Source organism: Cygnus olor, chromosome 1, assembly GCF_009769625.2.
Source record: "Cygnus olor isolate bCygOlo1 chromosome 1, bCygOlo1.pri.v2, whole genome shotgun sequence".
In the NCBI taxonomy this organism is placed as follows: Eukaryota; Metazoa; Chordata; class Aves; order Anseriformes; family Anatidae; genus Cygnus; species Cygnus olor.
The window spans coordinates 111,079,212-111,100,470 of NC_049169.1; the positions used below are offsets into that span (position 1 = coordinate 111,079,212).

General features: G+C 41.0%; 1 protein-coding gene across 1 annotated transcript in view; it reads right to left on the reverse strand.

Annotated features, from left to right (window-relative positions):
• Window positions 1-2,293: 2,293 nt before the first annotated feature.
• Window positions 2,294-21,259, reverse strand: part of URB1 (URB1 ribosome biogenesis homolog) — a 49,040-nt gene continuing 30,074 nt past the window's right edge. The window contains exons 25-39 of the mRNA XM_040577012.1: window positions 20,596-20,654; window positions 19,668-19,861; window positions 18,348-18,458; window positions 18,164-18,227; window positions 16,261-16,432; window positions 15,564-15,666; window positions 11,412-11,572; window positions 10,924-11,035; window positions 9,149-9,255; window positions 8,425-8,568; window positions 7,574-7,683; window positions 6,301-6,477; window positions 5,340-5,581; window positions 3,930-4,520; window positions 2,294-3,303 (exon numbers count right to left, since the gene is read on the reverse strand). Of these exons, the coding sequence (XP_040432946.1) occupies window positions 3,098-3,303; window positions 3,930-4,520; window positions 5,340-5,581; window positions 6,301-6,477; window positions 7,574-7,683; window positions 8,425-8,568; window positions 9,149-9,255; window positions 10,924-11,035; window positions 11,412-11,572; window positions 15,564-15,666; window positions 16,261-16,432; window positions 18,164-18,227; window positions 18,348-18,458; window positions 19,668-19,861; window positions 20,596-20,654 (2,553 nt within the window). The 3' untranslated portion in view covers window positions 2,294-3,097. The remainder of the gene's footprint in view (window positions 3,304-3,929; window positions 4,521-5,339; window positions 5,582-6,300; window positions 6,478-7,573; window positions 7,684-8,424; window positions 8,569-9,148; window positions 9,256-10,923; window positions 11,036-11,411; window positions 11,573-15,563; window positions 15,667-16,260; window positions 16,433-18,163; window positions 18,228-18,347; window positions 18,459-19,667; window positions 19,862-20,595; window positions 20,655-21,259) is intronic.

The following is a 21,259-nucleotide window of genomic DNA, read 5'->3' on the forward strand; positions in this document are numbered from 1 at the left end:
TGTACACCCCATACCTCAGGAAGCAACGTGTCTTTGGGGTTGTTGCCTTCACCAACTTCTTGTCAATTTTGAGAAAAAGGCTTAAAAGGCCTGTCCTCGTGATGACTTCGGTGAGGGCAGACCGCTGGGCCCACTGCAGCGCGCACTCAGCTTTCACCTGCATGGTTCTCATCACAAGGACATCAAAGCAAATAACTTGCACTAAGCTGTATGAACTCCTTGTTTTAAAACACAGGCCCATATATGGGGCAAGTTTTCCACTTTTGAATCCTCTCTGCAATTTATTTTATTCAAGCTTAATTCTTTAATATAATGACTCACCGTGTAATTTATTAAAATGAATTTTGAGTATGTTGGCAGTAATTCACACACAAATAATTCAACTGCTACCCATCTGTTTTTTTAAAGATATTTGACCATTATTTCCTGAAGGACTCCATAATAGTCTTTTAATTGCTACATTACTACAATGAAGCTCACAGAAGCCGTGAGAGATTAAGCCATTTCTAAAAGTTCCCACATGCAGAGCTACATTGTCCTTACTGATAAGCAGATATGAGCTATATATTTTTTACATGAGAGGCTGGCAGCTTTAAATTGTCAGCTTATTTACATTATTTTTGCTTCCAAAACAACCATAAAAAAAAAAAGTGTATGAACAATACTCTTCTCCAACCTTGAATGTTTTGATAATAGCAATATTGGAGATACTAACAAAACACTAAAGCCAGGGAGAAAGTAATCAATCAATACTGTTCTTTCTGAACATTTAAGGCTATCAGAAGACCGTCATTTAAATATGCAGCCTTATGGCAGACTCAAATGTAATTACTCTGCATTTACATGCACTACTGTAAAGAAAACATACTGACACGTCTGGCCCTAGGTGCAGCCGCGGTCTCCTCATGCTACTTTACACTTCTGTAGTACCTCGCATCTTGTCAGCTAACGCCAAATATAACCCTGACAGTTATCCTTCTTACTTTAGCAGTGACGAAACTGCGTGCAGACCTCACTATGTCCATTCACAGAGGGAAATATTATGGTGTGCAAGTAGCTGTTTAACCAGAAGTAATTCAGCGTGCCTGTTTGCATGTGATGCACCTATTTCCAGAAACAGATCTGAACTCACAAATTACTCTTCCACATGGTTGAGCTTCAACAAATGAATTCTGCTCCTGCCAGTAACACAGTTGCATAATTTTTTGTAAAGCAAACAGGGCGTGGGAAAGGGTAGCACAAAGCACAGAGGTCCACCCTCCAAAACAGGCTGGGCTTGCAACTCATTGAAGACTGTAACAAATGGGTTGTTGCATTTAGGGTTTGGGTTTTGTTCACTTACAAAGTGCTTGGAAGGGTCTCCAAGTACCGCTACAGCTGCTCTGCAATACATTAGATATTGTGATGGCTTGACCTTGGACTACAGGCAGCTCTGACCCAGCTACTCTCTCGCTCCCCCACCTCAAGAGGACAGGGGAGAAAATGAGATGAAAAAGCTCGGGTCAAAATTAAGAAAAGGGAGATTGCTTAACAGTTACCATCAGGGGCAAAACAGACTTGACATTGTATTCATTATATTTAGTGCCAATAGATTTGGGCAGTGACTGAATTTCTCTAGTCCCATGTGAAAATACATTTCTGCATTGCAGTCTTTACATTGTTCGAATGGTTCTACCTCATTTCCTAAATTCTCTCAAACAAGTCATACTGTAAACCATTGCTAGGTGCGATCAGTCCCTCCAGACAGCTGAAAAACTCTTTCCCTGCGTGTCATGAGTACCTTCTTTTCCAGTCAGATGAGATGGCAAGACATCTTTCCATTTAGCTCCAGCTCTAGCCACTTATTTCATATTCTGGCACTTGCAAATCCTTTGGTTTCATTCATCTCTTTGTTTTTTTCAATTAAGTAGAATACATCTTTTCATTGCAGAGAGAATTTCTTGATGTCACACTCTAGGGATTCTGTATCAATATTATGTCACACTTTAGCCTCTAATGGGCTTGCAGCTTTTTCAAGATGTATTTTTCTATTTTTAAACCAAGCCTTCAAAAAGATATTATGGCTTATTTAAGAGAAAATATTTACATGCAGAAGCAATCCTCATTATTTGCATCTCATGTTCTTTTATTCTTAAAAAAAAGCACATTATATAAACATCACAAGGAGTGTGCATTTCTGAATTTTTTTCTCGAGTACAGAATTTGTACAAAGCACCTAGGCACAGCACATATTCGTGAGTCAATTTAATAAATCCTGTTTTACACTTCAAAGGCTCAACTTCAGACTCTGTATGTTTACATACCTGGAATGGTTTATTATCTGCCCTCAAGGCCACGTTCAAGAAATAGTTATCAGATTTCACAGAGAATTTCCAATAAAAAACATATATTATCAATCAGCAGCAAGTCATTGGAGCTTTAGTTCTCTCTCTCCTCTTTTCAGAGTGGAGAGAAGATAGGTCTTTATTGCAAGTTCCAGCAGTGGTGACGGTCAGGACTTTTTTTTTAAATTAAAAAAAAAAAAAAGGTATATATTAAAAAAAGAGAGAATCAAGACAAAAACTGCTTTCAAAAGGAATTTAAAAATTAGAAGAATCCTACACCATCGTGATGTCAGTGTTCAGCATCTTGTCTTTGTACTGTTTTTCTTATCTTGTATCATGAAGGAAGCTGGGTTCTTCAAAAAATAGTCAATCATCATGGCTAAACTTCTGAATACCTGTTTGCACTTATACTAGACTATGGTGAAGTACTGCAGTCCTTTTCCCCATCTTACATTGGAGAGAGGATGGAGACTGAAATACAGTCGAGAGGCAACACATTCATCAGCCTTTTTTGGTTCTTCAGAAAGTTAAAAATGGTATAAATGACATTCAGTATCCCATACTGTTGAAGAAAAGGAAAATTATGGCTTTAATGTTCCACTGAGAGATGATGAATACAAGTCTTCCCCCCTGAGTTTGCACACAGTAATAAAATATTGATCTTATGACAAAATAAGTTAGATTCGTATGAGGAACAGTTCAGGAGGGTTTCATGGCTCACAGCAATGATGACAGAGCATATAACATTAAAGACTAAGTGTCAGTTCACTGAATTAATGTCCCAATGTAGCCGAGTAAAGGGTTTTGCAAAGAGGCATAATAGTTTCTTCTCCTTGTTTATCAGTTTCCATGTCATCATCACTTAATTCATCATCTGTATTACTGCAGATCAATTTGACATGGGTTATTAACATATCTGGCTCCTGTGCTCCAAGCCATATGTCCCCAATGTAAACAGAAGTCAGGAATACACAAACAGCTGTGGAAGAAAAATTAGAGAAAAATCAGAACAGATATGCTTATATTTCCACATAGCAATAACAAAATAACCCGCTTTACCTCCAGAACTACGTTTTACAATAGTTTCCTAACCTAGATGGAAAACGTGTGGGTTTTTTTGCTCATACAAAGCCAGTGATCCTTCTCATAGTGAGGAAAGAAAGTGGTTTCTTGTTAGCACACCCTTCTGACAGCTTTAAATAAAAAGCTTTGAAATCTGACCTGTGTCTTTCGCTATCAAATAGGAACACTGAACAGTACATGGATCAGAACCCTCATGGACTTATTTGTTGCAGACTATTTTGTCCCTTGGAGCTGCATATTATACACCTCACCGAACTCCATTATAATCCTAGAAAGGAAAGTTTCTTTCAGGAAGTATGACTATTGTACTATCAGAAATCCCTACAGCATGGCCACATTCTGTGCTACCGACCCACACAGCCACACCACCAGAGATAAAATCTTTGCTTTGTTGAGTGATGAGCACCAACAGACACAGGCAAACTTCAGTTCTGATGAATAAAAAAACCCCACAGAACTACCAATTTTCTACTATTAGCCCCTCTGCCTTGTAATGTGAGTGAAAAAGAAAAGACAAGGTACCTTTCTTGTTCACATCCTCTTCTGTCATCGCTGACAGGCACAACGTTTTCACGAGCTCATGAAAGCTGTTGTTAGTCAGGCCCTGAGCATCCATGAGGTGAAGCATGATTGAACTGAACAAACAGAGCTCTGCCAAGTGTCCAGCTGTCCCACTGCTGGCCTCACAGATCCGGGTGTAAAACTTGAAGACGTTGTTTCGCAGCACCTTGTCCCCGAGCACCTCCTGCACTACCCCCGGGTGTGGCAGGACGCAGTTCTGTAGCCACCGCAGTGTTAGCAAAACATTTTGCGTATTGAGACTGTGCTCAACCATGGACTTCACGAGCCATTTAGTTACTATGTAAGTGGTCGCACAGTTAAGATTGACTGTTTCATCTGCAAGGTCACCAGATTTGAGGGGCTCCTCTGGATGTTTGGTAGGCATTGCTGGGAAAGCAGGCACCCAGTGGGCAAATATGGCATTCAGATCTTCTCTGCATTTCTCCAGCTCAGAGACTTTTAGCTCTTCAGCAGTGTCATCTTCTCTGTTTGCCTCTTTCTTTTTCCGAGTGTGATGATGTCCGTGAGACAAGGCTTGGGATTTGTTCTTTTCTTTAATATTTTATGTAAGAAGAAAAACAACATCAAAACAGACATCAGGTCCTCCAGCGGACTTTGTACAAAATTATTCGGTACAGATGACATCATGTGTTGTTTCAGTTGCTAAAAGGGTAAGTAGTAGCCTCATTAGCAGCCTAACTGAGCCTGTGCAATTCGGAGCAAATGGGCTACAGGCAGCTCCCACTGACTCCCAGGCTGAAACACCTTTCTGAACTGGATTCCCTAACTTGGACATGGACAATAATGAGGCCCTGGCCCAAAGCGAAGCCATGGCAGTATTTCAGAGCTCCACGCGATGCAGTTTTGCCAGCAAGGCTACATTATTTATACCAGGTCATGAGAAATTCTCAAACAGCTGTTCTTTGTGCTAGCAGTCACAGCACATGCAAGCGCACAGAAGGTGATAGCAGCAGTTACACTGCTTTTTAATAACACAAGCTGAAGGAGCAAAGCCTGCTCTCCTCCAACACAGCTGCATCCCGGCTGAGTGTGGCTGATAAAGCACTGTCAACCACGGGCGCGTAAATTTTTCCCATCCCAAATGTGCTGAATCTGCAACTAAGTTTTATTTTAAAGCTCCTTCCCTTTTTAAAACTGAATTGCTTTAGGGCTTCCAGAATTGTGTTAAAGTTAGAAATCACTAGAATAAAGACCCGAAAATTGGCTTTCCATTCCCATTCCTCCTCCCCCGAGCTGTAACTGATTGACAAAAGTTATTAACACTTCTTTCTGTGAAGTATGCCTAACTTTCATGGTTAGCATATAGCAACCCCAACAACATTGCTGTTCTTAAATATTTTTAGTACTTACTAAGCAATTCTTTGATTTGGTATTTCTGAGCGAGAGCCTGCACATCATCCTGGAGTTGCAGGTCTTTCTCAATGACACTCCACTTATGCAACAGCAGCAAAATCTCTTTGTTTGAGAGAACGCTGTCATTCACAGTGAAGCGACTCATCGCTTTGAAGGCCTCAACAACTGTAGCACGATATCGCAGCACGGAACTGAATGTAGTCAAAAACTGAGCCAGTTTGGATAGATCTAAATTAGTCCTATAAAAATAAAAACAAACAAAATTGCCATGTAGTTTTCTGCATGCTAATTAATAAAATGCAATAAGTACGGGTTTTTCCTCCTCACAGTCTCTTCCTACAGTTTTCTTCTGCAGTTCTCCACACACATACTTTTGTTTCTCAGGATGTCAGTAATAATTAATTTCATTCCCACAGAATCTCCACTGGTGTCTGGCACACAAGACTGTGCAACATACCCTTTGCTCTCCTACTTGTAAAAACTAAAGGCATGTGGCACACAAGAAAGAGGCCAGAGGTCTTGGAGCTTCACCTACACTTCTTTATTTTGCACATATTTTCTAAATTTTGAGGAAATAAAAACAAACATAGATTTCCTAGGCTATGGGAATACTTGTCTGCATGAAGAGCTGCAGGTGTTATTACAAACGCAAACAGAACTGGTCATCTATCCATCTCCTTACAACTCTCCCTGCTGCAGCTGCTGTGCTTTGGCAGCTAAGTTCACTAAATCTGGAGAGAAAAGACTGAGCCCTTCTTAACATTGTTGTGTGGAACTTTGCACGATTTCTCCTTGTACAATTTGCAGGCACAGTTCAGAAACTGAAGGGGAGAAAAAGCATTAAACTATCCGGAGATCAAGAAGTTCTTCTAGCCTTAATGAATTTCAAACTGCACAGGGGATGACAAGCAAATTGATTGAAAAACAGAAACAAAACAAAGCAAACAAAAAAACTCACCTAATGTGTTTGACTAATGTTATCAAAACGTACAGAAATTCATTTACAAGCTGAATAGGAAGAAACTTCCTCTTCTCCTGGGATTTTCTCTTGCTTTCCCTATTGCCTCCTACATTTGTGAGCCACAGAGTATGGATTAAGGAAATGATTTTATTTAGCGGCTTGTTTTCCAGAAACCTGAAACGAAGAAAAAAACAAACATCCATTAGGAAGACAGATCCTAACCAGTCCATCTCCTGAAGGGGGCCATGTTCTGGTGCACACGTGGAGCTGTGAATGGCAGTAGCTGCTTCACAGCCAGGACCCCATCAGGGCAGAGAGTGCACCCCTCTGAAGCCCCAGGCAGTTGAAGGCCCAGGTTACTGCCCCTCCTCAGACATGGAAAGCCCCCAGCCCCTCCTCCTGCCACCCTGCACATAGGGAAACACAGCCGTATATCACAGCCCCTGCACAAGACTGGTGATTTCTTACTTGCATCTGTCATTACCTAGTTTTGCCAAGCAATCCATTAACTTGCAGCCATTGCCACCATTTCTTTAAAGAAATTACTGTTCAAGACAACTCTAAGTAATAACAGCAATGCTTATTGCACAGTACCAGGAGCCACATTTATTAAGGAGGAAAAATAGAAAAAGTGATCACATTTTTGTACGGAGGATGCAAGAAGAATACTCTTCCGAAGTACAACCACAAATTAAGCAGTGGGTTCCAAAGAGGCCCCAAATCCAGACTTTTTCACTTCCAAATGTACCAAATTGTACCAAAGAGAGGTGCAAAACAGCAGGACAGGACTTGTCCCCAGCACCAGCTCCTGGGAACTGTATGCACTGTGCTGTTACCGTTGTGGGGTGCTCACTCAGGACTTGGTCAGGCTGATCACAACGCAGATGATCCTGACACCTTGCGTGAACCTGCCAGGAAAATCTATGCAAAAAAAGACCATGTGTGCATGCATGCACATGTGTGCATGTATGTGAGGGAGAGGCAAGTGGAGGAGGAATGTTATAGCAAGCTCAAATTCCCTGTCATGCCAAGTACTTTGTCGGAGGTCCTGCAACAGGACATGAAGTGTGGGTATTAGAAACGAAAGATTCATGTAAACAAAAAATATTTTTTTTCCTAATTTTTTATATAGCCCTAAGTGCCATATATCACAACCACCATCAGGCCATTTTTGTACCTGTCACCCCTTGCTTTTATACTCAGTTGCATAATTATTTCCTGCGTGTAAACAATGGAATTGTTCTCACTTCACCAATATTTCCCTAGTTACCTTTTCTCTAAGATATGCAGTATCCAGGTTAGGAGGCTGTGGTCTTGTATGAGCTCATAAGCAGCTTTGGTGACATGGGCAGCATTTTGTAGTATCTCCAGAATATGATTCTGAAACAGAAAATATAATTTGTTCTTTTACGAAATCAGAATATAGTCAAGATCTAATTATTATCAATCTCTGAGAAGTATACAACTAGCAATCTGGCTGGTATCCGGGATCTAATCAACTTAAAGTTAAAATGTATTTCCAAAACATCACATGTTCTTAGCGACCTCAGGGAACAAAAGACATTCTCTTTTTAAGGCTTCATGCCCACAGACATTACTCTTAAAAAAAGGAAGTCTTTAGGAGCAAGACAGCCTTCTCTCTGTCCAAGATTCTCATACCTAACCGAGATACTCTTAACAGACTGGATTTCTCAGGGTGGATGTCTTTGAACATTAGAGCTGCTTTCTTGTGAACTTTCTTCCAGCTAAAGCTAGATAACATGCTAGTTAGGGAATAAGCAGACCTAAATAAGCAAAGACCCTGACCATATGAGCAAAAACTGATGCCGCTGCAGTATTTTTTTTTTTTTATGAAGAAATAGAAGTAAGACTGTACAGCCAATCCATCAGCTGATGCAGGTGACTGAAGTTCCATGATGGCAGGGATCTGTTCTAATTTCAGGGGCCAAGGATGTGACTGATTTAGACAAAAGTAGGCTTTTCCCTCCCCAGCACATACAAAATCAACAAGGAACAGATTTTCAAGAGGGAAAGGGAAGAGTCAGCTGCTCCTTTCTGCTTCGCATTTGGTTAAGATATCTTAACGGTGCAAATTATTTTTTTTAAAATATACATTCTTACCTGGGAGCCTTCATCACACAAGGGACTGTTGAAAAAGGAAAGAATGACATGGAAAATCCTCTGGTAGTCATAAAGCTGGTAGCAATGCTTATCACGCAGCCCTTCTCCAAGAAGTCTGAGAACCCATTCACGTTCTATTTTGTGCTGGAAGCCATAATAAAATAGTACCATCAGACACTTAAAATATCTGCTCAGAAAGCACAACAATCTGGTCCCCTGGGAATGCCAGCACAGTCTTCACAGCTTCTTATGGACTTCTCAACCTTTATCCCTATCAAATTTAATCAATAACACCATCCATCAACAGCAGTTGCTCTACAGCCCAAATTATGTACTGACAGTGGAACTTGAAAAGTTCCTAAAAAGTTCCTAAACTAAAACTGAAAAGTTTCTAAAATACCTCCATTGAATTCAACTATAATAATCTGAACTCAAACATGAATTAAGTTAGCTAGGATAGAACATTCTGCTTGTTCTGCTATACAGTACGCAGCACAATTCATGATTTCATTATCTGCTGTTATTAAAAAAAAACAAAACAAAACAAAAAAACCCAAAGAAACAGAAATAATACTTATTCAAATATAAAACAAAACTAAGAACTCAACAATTACCTTCCTTTAATTAACTAATTATGGAAGAATAAAATTTGTTTGCATTTTTATAGCTTTTTTCTATTATTTTCAGAAGAATTAGTGGACGCCCACAATGGGATTTGTATTACCTCAAAATCAAAACTGTAGAAAAGCTGAAAAAACCCTGGTACTTTCCTCAGGTCCAAATACTGGTGTGACAGAAGGAATCTGTTTATCTTTGTATACATGTGCTCCTCTGTGAAGAGAAACAATGGTTACTGAGGAGGAGGACAATGTTCCCAATACACAACCACGCATAAAAATAAATGGAACCTGTATTTGCCAGTTTTTCAGCTAGCTGTCAGAACAGCACGCTAATTACAGCGAGGAGGCCTTGTGCTCTAAGGCTGATTTTATTGTTGGCCATCCTACTTCTTCTCTTCCCCCCAAACCTAAGTTCATTCAGAATGTGCACAAAGCAGGTTCTAAGATAAATAGTCAACACAGCTCGGTTTTCAGCAAATCCAGTGTTACTTCAATGACAAAACAGAAGCCTGCTGCAAAGTTAGAGGCAAAGCTCTCCGTGTTTCAAGCTTAGGGTTTCACATCGGGCAATCACCTTTTTCAATCTACATAAACACACCGGTACAAAAATCCCACACCTTTCTCGTGAAATACCAGAATCCCTCCAACTTCACATATTTGACACAAAGCACTGTCAAGGGCAAGTGGGAGCAACTAGCACTACACTTCTCCCTAGTAAACATCCATCCAAGCAGCGGATAGCAGAAGTGCTTTCTCCTGTGCCAGCCACAAGGTCCCACGAGGGAGCGAGGCATCTGCTCAGCCCAGACCTGGGATGCTGCACTGTGTAGGTTTGGCTCCACGTGCAGACCCCTAGGGCACAACTTGAGCTGGGCAGAGTCCTTGGAGGGGAAATTCAAACACAGAACCATTTTTTTCAGAGCTGCTAAGGTTTGGCCATTCCACAGGGCAAAACAGGCACCCCAGCAGAGACTGCCTTATGGGCACGTTCAATCCAGTCCCATTCACAGTCACCTCCCAACTGTGGTATCAGCTCTACTCATGAAATATGAAAATACCATAAGGAAAGTGTTACTGCACAAGTGAGAGTTATAAACACGTGCCACAGCAATGCTTCATAGACAAATGGTGTTTAAAGGCCAGAATTTTAGGTGTGGTTACCCATACAAACCACCCAGCGAGCTTGTTATGTGGCATATAAAACAAAGCAGGAGGATGAGAAACAATGGCCATATGTTAAAACAAGACAGTTTCAGCCTAGACATCAGGAAAACCTTTTTCCCACGTAAGGACAGAAAGACAGTGGAACAGGTTGCCCAGACGGGCGGTGTAGTCTCCCTCTCACCCTTGCAGGCTGCCTACAATCTGTCTGGAGGACTGGATGTTTTCCAGGATAAAGCCCTGAGCTAAAAGGTCTGTCCTCAAAGTCAGCACTGCTCTTGGCAGTGTCTAGATAAAGACCTTGCAAGGTGCCTTGCAACCCTGATGCTGTGATTCTCCTTTGCAACAGTGGCTTGCACAGTTCCGTGTCTATGGACAGAAGGATACTCGGGCCAGCCTACTCCGATCTGCTGAACTGGGCCCACAGAGTTTCACTCATCTATTCCTCCAACCACCCCCACCCCAAAATTACAAGGAGGTAGAGGCGTCATCCCTAATGGGTCAGCCTGCTTCTGTGCACAACCAAATGGCACTTCCCATTTCTCCAGTTAGGCAGTCTACACAAGCACTGAAAGTTTTTCTTTGAAATACAGGAAAGCATACTTTATGGCTGCTGCGACTCTCACAACTACCTCAGTCTCAGGACGTTATTCCACGCACATCCACTCCCTCCTCTTTAACATGCCCCAAGTTCAACATGCACAACAGAGTACAGTACCTGGCTTCAGCATCTGCTGTGCCACACGAGCAACGTAGAGGGTTAAAGAGAAGGTAAATCTCAGGTTCTGCTGCCGGATTCCATTTTGCACAGCATCCATGAGATACAGCAACTGCAGCACAAGAACCCAGGGGAGAAAAGCTTGAACCATCATCCAAACAAATACAACAGGTGAGTGTGAATACATACATAAGCTTCTGGGATATTTCATAGGCCACATTCAAATATCAATTCCATTGGGATTCCCATTCCTACAAGTAAAAGCCATAAGAATTTCTAAGACATTCTTCCCCTTTTTTTTCACCCACTGATTGCAGAAGGAGCAAACACGAAGTGAATGATGATAAACAGCGAGATAAAGGATAAAATGCTTCTTTTGGCTCTTTTATCATGTGCAGGTAGACAGATGAGCAAGGCAGCACCTCTCCTGTAAGCGGCCATGACATAAAATGTCCAACTGACAAACAATCAACTGAGTTCAGACTCACCTGCCTCTGTTCTCGGAAGCGAGCCCCTTCCAGATGAGAACGAAAAGAAGCCAAAACAAAATATGCTGCTGCTCTCACGTTCGCATCATAGCTGCTAAGTGCAGCCACTGTTAGACCAAGGGCATTGACTTCGACAAACTTGTGACATGCCACTACACACTCTGTGGGAGAAGAGGGGAAAAAAGAGAAACATCCAGCACATCATGCTTACATGTCACACAGCATATAACAGCACTATGATCCTTAACAAGACTTCTACTCATAAATGCCAATTTCTAGATCTACCCTTACAAACTATTACTTCACCACAGCTGCAGAAGCTGAAGGCACCTTCGGCTAACAAAGGCATTCTGCAAATCACTCAGTAAGATTTCTTTATCCAAGCTGAAATTAAGGTGGTTACTCTCATTTATCTGAGACAGATACAAGTCTGCCTGGAAAAGTTAGGAGTAAATTCTGTGAACGCATCACACATCTCACTGTTTCAGGAAAGCTAAGTGCAAGAAAGAACAAGGAAAATTCTCTTCTTCAGCCATTTTCTGGGCATTTGATAAGTCTGTGCCTGAAAGACAGATCAGCACAGTCAATGGAAAACCTACCCGCATTAAAGAGCTTCTGTAATGGAATGGGCAGAAGAATAATACCTAAATAAGCCATTAGCCACAATAAAATTAAGGAACCGTGATCATGCAAGCATGAGCAATTCTGCTGGCAAGGCAGGTTCCTACTAAAGTACTAAGTGGTACCCCTATGTCCTTCTGAGACAGGAAAAATCCAGCAATGAACAGTAAGCAGCCAAACAGAAAACACACCCTTGAAGCTAAAATTTATCTTCCATAGAGCTTTCTCATCAGGATACAGAGTTTCTTATTTAAAGGCTGTGTGTTTTGAGGAGCCCGTGCCGCTTCTGCTCACTGATGGCTAGAAATGACTTGGTGTAAAACCTCCAGATCATCTCCTGCACTACTAGCTAGCACATGCCATTCACCGGTAATGGAACAGAATGGCACCTCACTTGTATTTTGCCAGCTCAAGTGAAAACGTATTGAGGTTCTGAGTTTGGCAATAATATTCATGCATTTTCTTGCAATTCACACTGAAGACCAAGAGGAAGTTTTGGAGAAATAAACATTCCCATTTAAGAGGCTCTAGCCTTACAGACAAGTGACTATATTTGGTCCTCTGATTTCCTTCCCGATCACTACACACGTATGCCTAATACATTTTAAAAATATATATTAAAAATAAAATAAATTAAATTACAGATTATTTATGCCCCCGCACCAGCAGCTGTGCTGTTTCTCTCATCCTTTCCTCTGCTGCCAGAACTCCTACTTCTCCCTCTGCCTGGCAGTTTCACACCCAGCTCCACTAGTTACGGGACAGGTCTCCGCCTCCCTGCACTGCCTCCCACCACCCAGCTCACTTCTACGCGGCCAATGCAAAAGCATCACTGAATTGCACTACCAGATCTTTTCAGTAAGTGGTTTTAACAGTTATTTCAGTACTAGGAATTACTGTTCACTTCCCTACGCCACTCCTCACCATAGCACATCAACTTGAACTGGCGTAGTTCAAAGCACCTCGGCCACTCTCCTAGTGAGCAAAAAGATCCCTGGTTTGTTAGGATGGCACACCTCTCATCTCACCAGAGCTTGTACAGATAAAGCTCCACCTCCCTCTGCTTTCAGGAACTGGGCAAGGACACCACCTGACCGCCAAAAGGAGTGTGTAACAACATGTAGATGGAAAACGTGAATAATTTTATGCAGTGATATCACAGAAATCCGAGGTCCTTACTACAGCAGTAAAGTTCAAGCTGGTCACAGACAGATTTATTTAGAAAAGTTTCTTCCACTGCAAACATGCAGTGGAAATATTTTCCATCCAGCTGACCTTGGAGAGTGTGTTCAAAAACTAACTAAGCTAAAATAACAAGCTATTATTAAAAAAAAAAAAAAAAGCTAATTCTATGTCTGTTTAAAGTACCTTGAGAATCATGATGGAAAAGCTTTCCACAAGATGCTTATCAGAGCTAAAGTTAGACAGAACTTGCTATCTGCCCAACTCCAGACTTAGTTTTTACTCAGTGAGCATTAAACACTGTGCAGTAAGTCTGTGTTTATAAGTTCAGCAGTTATATAACATCTGTGCAGGACACTGTGCAGCCAGTACAAAGAGCAAATAAATAAAGAATTGGGAATTCCAAAAGCAGCTGACATGGTTTAGGAGCGCCACGGGACTCCAGCTCATAAATCATTTGTGCCCTCTAAAAATGCCCCTCTTAGGGCACAGACTCTCACTGGGCGTGGAGTGATTTAGAGAAATGTTTTTCCCCACCCCAGTTTACCACCCAGCCTACACTGAGGGCTACGGCTAAGGGCTCCACCTGCACGAGCTCCCTCAGCCCTGCCACTGCTGCTTTGTGGCCGTCCTCGCCGGGTGACTGTACCACCGACAGGTCACCTCATCCCTGCCACCAGTTAGGGTGGTGGCCTCCAGAGGGTGGGTGACAGCGTCATGTGCATTTTCAGCTATTACACCTAGGTCCAAGACAGAGTGGCTTGCTCACGCTCTTCATCACTAACAATCCCAAATCCAGTATTAACTGGATTGCCTAAGATCCACCCTACTGCAAAATACCTCATAGCTTTGGTATTTTTTCCTCACTAAATTAGGACACGAAATTATAAAGAGCAGATTGCAACTATACCTGAATAAAGGCTAAGAACACACGAAACAGGTACCATGCTATAAGGGTTTAGGTGAACAAAGTAAGACTCAGTGTGATTTTACTGAAAGACGGTTATCAGCCTGCTAATTGCTTGTGATGTTATTGTTGTGCAAAGCAAAATCCAGTTTAACTACACGGTGGTTAACCACAATCAACACAGGGAGGGAGCTGGTTAGGAAATTCCTTATAGTTGCCTCACTTTGATCTTTAAATGCCCTCCAAACAGGCAGCTGCATGTGAACAACAGCAGGGATATCCATATGCACAGCAGTCATGTCAAACAAGGAAACTGAGGGTAAGCAAGCGGTTTTCAAGCACCATGTAGACTCTATCAGACTTTTTAAAGATAATGAGCGCAGGCATATTCATGATACACAGTGGCCCCACACATCTGCCTGATGGAAAATGAATTGGCTGAAGTTTCCCTGTAATATAAGCACAGCTTGTTATCAGGTCACATCTCCAGTCATTTCTGTCAGTATCCCTCACAGAAACTGACTCCCTTGCAGAAAGTCTCCCTGGTTAAGGAACAACCTCACCCTTCCTCAGTAAGGGCAGCTTCCACCTTATGCCCAGAGCGCTTCTCTGAATGCTGCAGGGCGTGTTTTCCAACCTGTCTTGTCTCTGCCCAATTCCCATTGAGAAAACAGCCGAAAGTAGGTGATTATTGCTCCTGACAATTCAACCACAAGGCAGCCCCAGATCAGAGCAGTCTTACCAACTGCAGGTGGGGCACCGTGTGTACCTGCAGAAGGTACCAACCCTCCAATGCCTTTTTTGCACACCGTGTTTCTGTGACACCATAGCTGATGCAGGAAACAGCTCTACACAAGCACCAGAAAATATACAACCTTCCAGAAGAGAATATTCTCTACCAGTCCCTTTTTATGCTATTTTATAATTGTACTGTGCTGTTCTCTGTGCTACACTGAATGATAAGAGAATATAAATCTTTGTCTATTTTTTAACTCTCCTAAGCTGTTTTCAGTTCCAGTTTAAAAATCTCGCATCATATTAAGCAGATCACTCCCTCTGCACAGGGTTAGCCAACTACATTTGAAAGAGTTATGAAGGAACACCTAGTCTTCTGGACAGGGACAGCTTGCTAGGTATGCTGTACCTACCGAAGTCCCACTAGAAAGATAACACTATTTAGAAAGCTGCTTTAAAACAAAAACAAACAAAAGACTTTAACAGTAATTATGTCTAGTTACTTTTTAAGCCATTCTGAAAATCACAATGCAATTCAGTAGGTGGTTAAAGGATGTATATATATTTCGTGTCTCCAAAGCAAGGCACATGATTTCTTTGAAGTATTATCCCTTAGACTTTGAATAACAGGGCTACAGATGGAACCATACAGCTCCCACAGAGTAAAAATAATTAAATAAAACATCAAACAGGCGCATTCACTTTACCTGGTCGGGTCAATTCACTGAAGAGCTGAAGTAGAAAACAAGGATCATAGAAGTCATCGAGATTCTTGACACTTTCATCTCTATATAGTGACTCTTCCACCTCCTGCAACCAAATCCAAACCAAGACTGTGTAAGGAATGACACTGATTTCCAGTGCTTGATTTCAAACTGCCCCAAGCACTTCATCCCGTTATACAGCAGCAGATACTAAACCTGGTAAAATCTAATGCAACACAGACCAAGATACACTTCAGTTTATACTTGGCTTTCACCATCATGGTTCCAACACCGACAGAAAAGATATAGAAAGGTGTTATCAAACTATGTGAAAGACTAAAAAGACCACTATCAGCAAATCCTTGCACAGTCAAATTTAATGACTGTTTAGAAGTCAAATTCTGATTTCATTTATACACGGCAATCTTTGCAATGCTGCACAATCACACCTACAGACAAGATGTGGCCCATTTACTTATTTTTCAAATGAGTTGCAATATGTTTCATTTCAGACAAAAAAAAAAACCACATTCAGCAAAGTGATCCTAACTAATTAATGCCAGCCCTCTTATTAATTTAAACGCCACTCCTGATGCAAACAAATTGCAGTATATTAAATGAATGCAAAAAAGAAAGGACTAACTTAAAGGTTCTTTTTCTACAACAAAAGGAGGTAATTCAGCAGACTGAACCACAGCACCTCTGATGGCAGAAGATGGCGATGCTGAGGGAAAGACAGAACTGTCTTCATCATCTTTTCTCGATCGAGCAGACACAGAATCTCCTCCATGGTTGGCTGCTGCCATAGTGACTTTCCCAGACTCTTGCAAGTCTTGTGATGCTCCACAGCGGCTGGACCCCATAGCAGGTTTCTTAAACATTGGTAAAAGTAAAGGCATTAGTCAACAGACTGATAGCAGTGAGCAAAAAGCAATTACAGAGGCTATAAATTAGTATTTAAATTTTCCCTTCACTTGTACTCATTAACATGTGGGAACTTGAAACCAGAACCAGTTTCCCTGGCAACACCTTTTTCATCCATCTCAAAGCTTTTCAAATTCAGTCTGAGGGTGTCTCATTAACTATTTCCTAACCTATTAATCCAAGTCAGAACTTACGTTCTCACAAAAAAGGCTTTTTTACCTACCTGCATTTATAGCTTAAATATGATAGCAGCTGCATGAAAATACAGTGAAAAAGATCTGGTCAGGGAAGGTTGTCTCAAACACAACTTACATTTCAAACCAGCATGACAGTGCTTCAATCAAACAAAACTCTTTACTCTCCTCCTCTGAATTGCCCCTTAAATCCCACTTATTTCGCTATTGTGATTAAAGTGCTATTGACATTGTCATTTATTACACGGGTACTGCCAACAGCATGCTTCTCTGTCAGCAAGGAAACCAGAGGGATGGATGTTAGGCTTCTTATCACCCAGAATCTGAAGGCTCCCATCTGTAACACGAGTTGGGCTCTGCTGGGTATTCACTTTTCCTGAATGTGCTCTATATTCAAACACTTCAGTGCTGGGATCGGGTCTAGCCAAGTGTCTGGCTACCAATTCACTTCAGGGTACAAGTACAAAATTGCTTCTCCTTTAAAAAGGCTGGAAAAGTTTTGGGCCCTTATTACCTCTGAAAACAGTCTCCTCCTATCTTAACACCCTCCCAGTTGCAAACACTTTCAGTGAAGATTTATGCAGCACGCAGCTATTGCCAAAGTCCTTCTGGAAGCCACTTCAATTCCCTGCTAACGAGAACCTTAATGTACTCATAGGCTGCAAGGATCATCTACATTCTCAGCCAAAGCTAAGGAAAGAAATTATGTTTCTAATTCAGAGTCCAGTCCTGCTCCAGCTGCCAGAGTTTGTAGGAGCTCTGCAGCAAAGCAGAGCAAAAACACCAACATCTGTAAGAACTACCTGCAACTGACTTCCCTGTAGACTGATCATACAGAGGGCCTGAATAGTTTTTTTACACAAGATGTGATCCTCCCTTATGAAACACAAAGGTGTATTCCAAGACTGCACACTAATGAGAGCTACAGTCCAGACTAGTGTTAGACAAGGCATTCATACCATGCTGGTAGCCCAAATCTAACTACAGATGTTAATGTAAGAGCTTACACATCACTCCTCCACTCGCATATTCCTCCCCTCTCCAGCAAAGCACCATAACAGAATGCTGTGCACACAAGGGCAAGAGCATCAAAAAGGGCAATGGTTGTGCTGAGTAGCAAATCCTGTATCCCAAGAGAACAGGGAAGGAGTTCTACATTAACAGCTTCTATTTTGACCTTTGCTTGTGATGAAATCCCCACAGTAGACTCTTGCTATGGTGACAGGGGCACTACTGAAATTCAAATCCCATCACTGGCCCTGCAGACACCCACACACTGATCCCTTTGTCCAGAAGTCTGGGCAACGTAGGTTTTACGTTTTATCTGTCTGTAGGAAAAATGTTGCCAAAAGCAATGTTCACCTCCAGGTGAATTCACCTTGCTCACTGTTTATCTCAGTTAAAAGTAAGACCCTGGAAAAATGCCAATTCTGAGGCTGCTCGTTTGCATATAATTAGTCAAACAAAGGAAGGTGGTCAACTCACCCAGACTTTATGAGACTTTGATTATTCTTCTCATATAACTGAAGCAGTAGCAGTATCTTCTGATCTAAAAAAAAAAAAAAAAAAAAAAAAAAAAAAAAAAAAAAAAACACCGATATCCAAAGTCAGTCCCCTATGAAGATGAAAAACAGATCTGGTAGGAAATACCTTTCCCAGGCTGACATACCTACAGTACTCAGCGTAGCCCCGTAGGCACCCAACAACACGGGAAGGTGACTGCTCTCACAGACAGAAGGGCTCAGTTTCACAACTGTCAGCAGTATATCCACCAAGGCCTCTGAAATAAACACACACAGGCTTAGGTTTGTTGCTCCCTCAGTTAGATGGTTTGCATATAAATACACACACACACATACGCTCTCTAAATATATGTGCACACACAATTATGCATTTCAGATAAAGATCTAGCTCTATAAACAGCAAAAAAAAAAAAAAAATCATTTCCATGACTACACCAGAGGATGATTAGGAGGCATTTAATCCAAGGCAAAAAACATATTTTGAAAAAGTTAAAACAGTATTTCCAAGACGAACAAACAAATGCTATTTCCCCCAGTATCTACAGGAACATAAAATAATCAAAACAAAATAGATCATAAAGACAAAGGCCTAAATGAACATGCTCTTGACACCAAGTTTCTTAATCACTGAAGTTAGCCTCAAATAATCCACCTCGTCGCTCTACATAAATGCATTCAGATGGTAAAACACATACAGCACGCAGCAAAATCTATTAATTACTTTTAATTTCAACTATATTTGTCACTTCACAAGAGCTTTTTGCTCTCTTCAGGTGATTTAGAACTTTAAAGTTGTTTACCTGTTGCTCGCTGATATACACAAAATTTATCAAGATGCTGCCCTGAGAATTGCCTACCCTTATACAGATCCTTCAATCACTGAATCACAAAGTGCTGTACAGTGGAAGAAACTGAGGTGTATGTAGGTTAAATGCCTGGTCCAAGGTCAGGCAGTACTTCAGTTGGTAGAGACAAAGAAACAAAGCCAATTCTATGCAGGGACTAGGACGCAATTTACATTGCTCGTGGAAAGACAGTGCAAACTTTCATGAGGAACATAAAATATACATGGATTAAATTGACATTTTAGATGTAACTTGCAAAATGAACTTAAAACTTTGTGTTAACCTATTTTAAAATGAGGTCTTCTGTCACATGTTTCTAACGGAACCTGTAAGCACTTTAGTGATCTTACACTAACAGCTTGACAGAAACCAAAAGAATCAATTCAAGATTTCAACAGGATTAAAAAAAAAAACACCTCAGCAGTAGTTTTATAAAATGTAAGTGTTGTACATGTTTAAAACTGGCAGCTACAAAATAGAGGTAGGATTTTTTAATAAAATTGTTTAATAGCTCTGCAAATATATGTAGGTGGATAGGTTACTGGATGGGTAGAATATAATGTGAGAAAGACAAGATTACTAAATATAGTTAAAGGGAAGGAAGAAATAAAAAAGAGATACCTCTTGTCTGGATGTTCGTGCCATCTTCTTCTCTTGACCTTAGCATGGCTGACAAAAATAGAGAGTGCTGCGTGACCATCATGTGAAGTTTGGAGAGCTTGACTAATCTCTGACTAAGTGAGGATTCTTTCTTGTATAATAACTGAATAGCAATGTTCAAGACTTTCAAAAACGCTTCATCTCTGTAGCGGTACCTTTAGAAGCAAAGATCACAGAACAGTCATACCCCAACCAAAAGGAAAGCTGCTTGAAAAAAAAAAGTTTAAGAACTGGTAACTTTGCAAAGAAAGCAAACTTACTAAAACCAAACCAAATTTTTAAAAAATGAAAATATGTACATCTTCCCCTTAGCCATTTTGAATGAATTCTTTTGATGCAATACTGGTATCTTATTTATCAAAAAGAAACAGGATCAGGACACAGTCACACTTGTAGCTGCAATGTAGCTTAACAAGGAATGAAAATTTTTCAGACTAACCCTTCAGACAGCAACCCTTCATATTAACACTTCTACCTACACAGAAGTTAAGATTATCCTGAACTACCCACTTCCTTCTTTTATTTAAATGGTTCACATTTAAAGTGAAAGATCGGATTCTGTTTTCATATGAATTCAACTCAAGAAATACCTCAAACAAAACGGAGTTATATAGACATAAAGCTTCTTCATGCCAGATGAAAAGAAACCGGTCCAACTATCCAGTTAGCCATGTCAGTTACACAAACCAGAGCACAAAACACAAACCTGCCTGCAGCTGTGCAGGTTCAGGCTCCCACCAGGACAGTGGATGTGGCATAAAAGCTCATCCTGAGAAGCAAGGAGCATCAAATTTGGGTGAATTCAAGGGAGACAGGACGTTTCCAATATAATGCAGGACAAGGCCAAGTGAACAGAACAGCATCTTTGGTGCCTCTCAAAACTACTTACTTGAGTCCCGTCTTCACAAGGTTGTACCAGTCATCTGGGTCCACTTCTTCAACAAAGCGCTGTGCGTGCAGTATGCAAAAAGACATTTACATTTAGCATAGAAAATTTCTACAGAACATCGAGACCAGCAATTTCTGTTCCACAAACACACTAAAAACAGGCAAGCCAAACACTTAGGTGGGACAATCGGAAGGGAAGAAAACCCTTGGACATAACAATCCTACCTCCTGGTTCAAATGAAACTGCAAGTCTTATTTTGTTGGGCCTGGGAGAAAGTAAGCATACTGGCTGTATGTAATTAAAAAGCAAGCTGGTCTCTAGGTACCAAAAACCAAACCACCGGTCTTGAAACTCTTCACACTCTGGGAGTGCGAAAGGAATCAAACATTGTTAAGTCAAAGCAAGAGTCTGCTACTCACACACTAGAAGATTTTCATGTACCTACAGCGTGCTTAACCTACCCAACATCTGCATGTGGCAAACAGATATAATAGCTGGATGAGCTGGGTCTACAATTTGTTCTTTAATAAAATTTGTCTTCCCTAAAATGCTATAGACCACAATAAACAACAATCAGTTTTCAAAAGGCTGACAGCTGCACGTGCCAGCAGTCCTGGTAATGCTAAGCGTTAACCTTAGCAGGCCTGCCAACACAATCAAAATT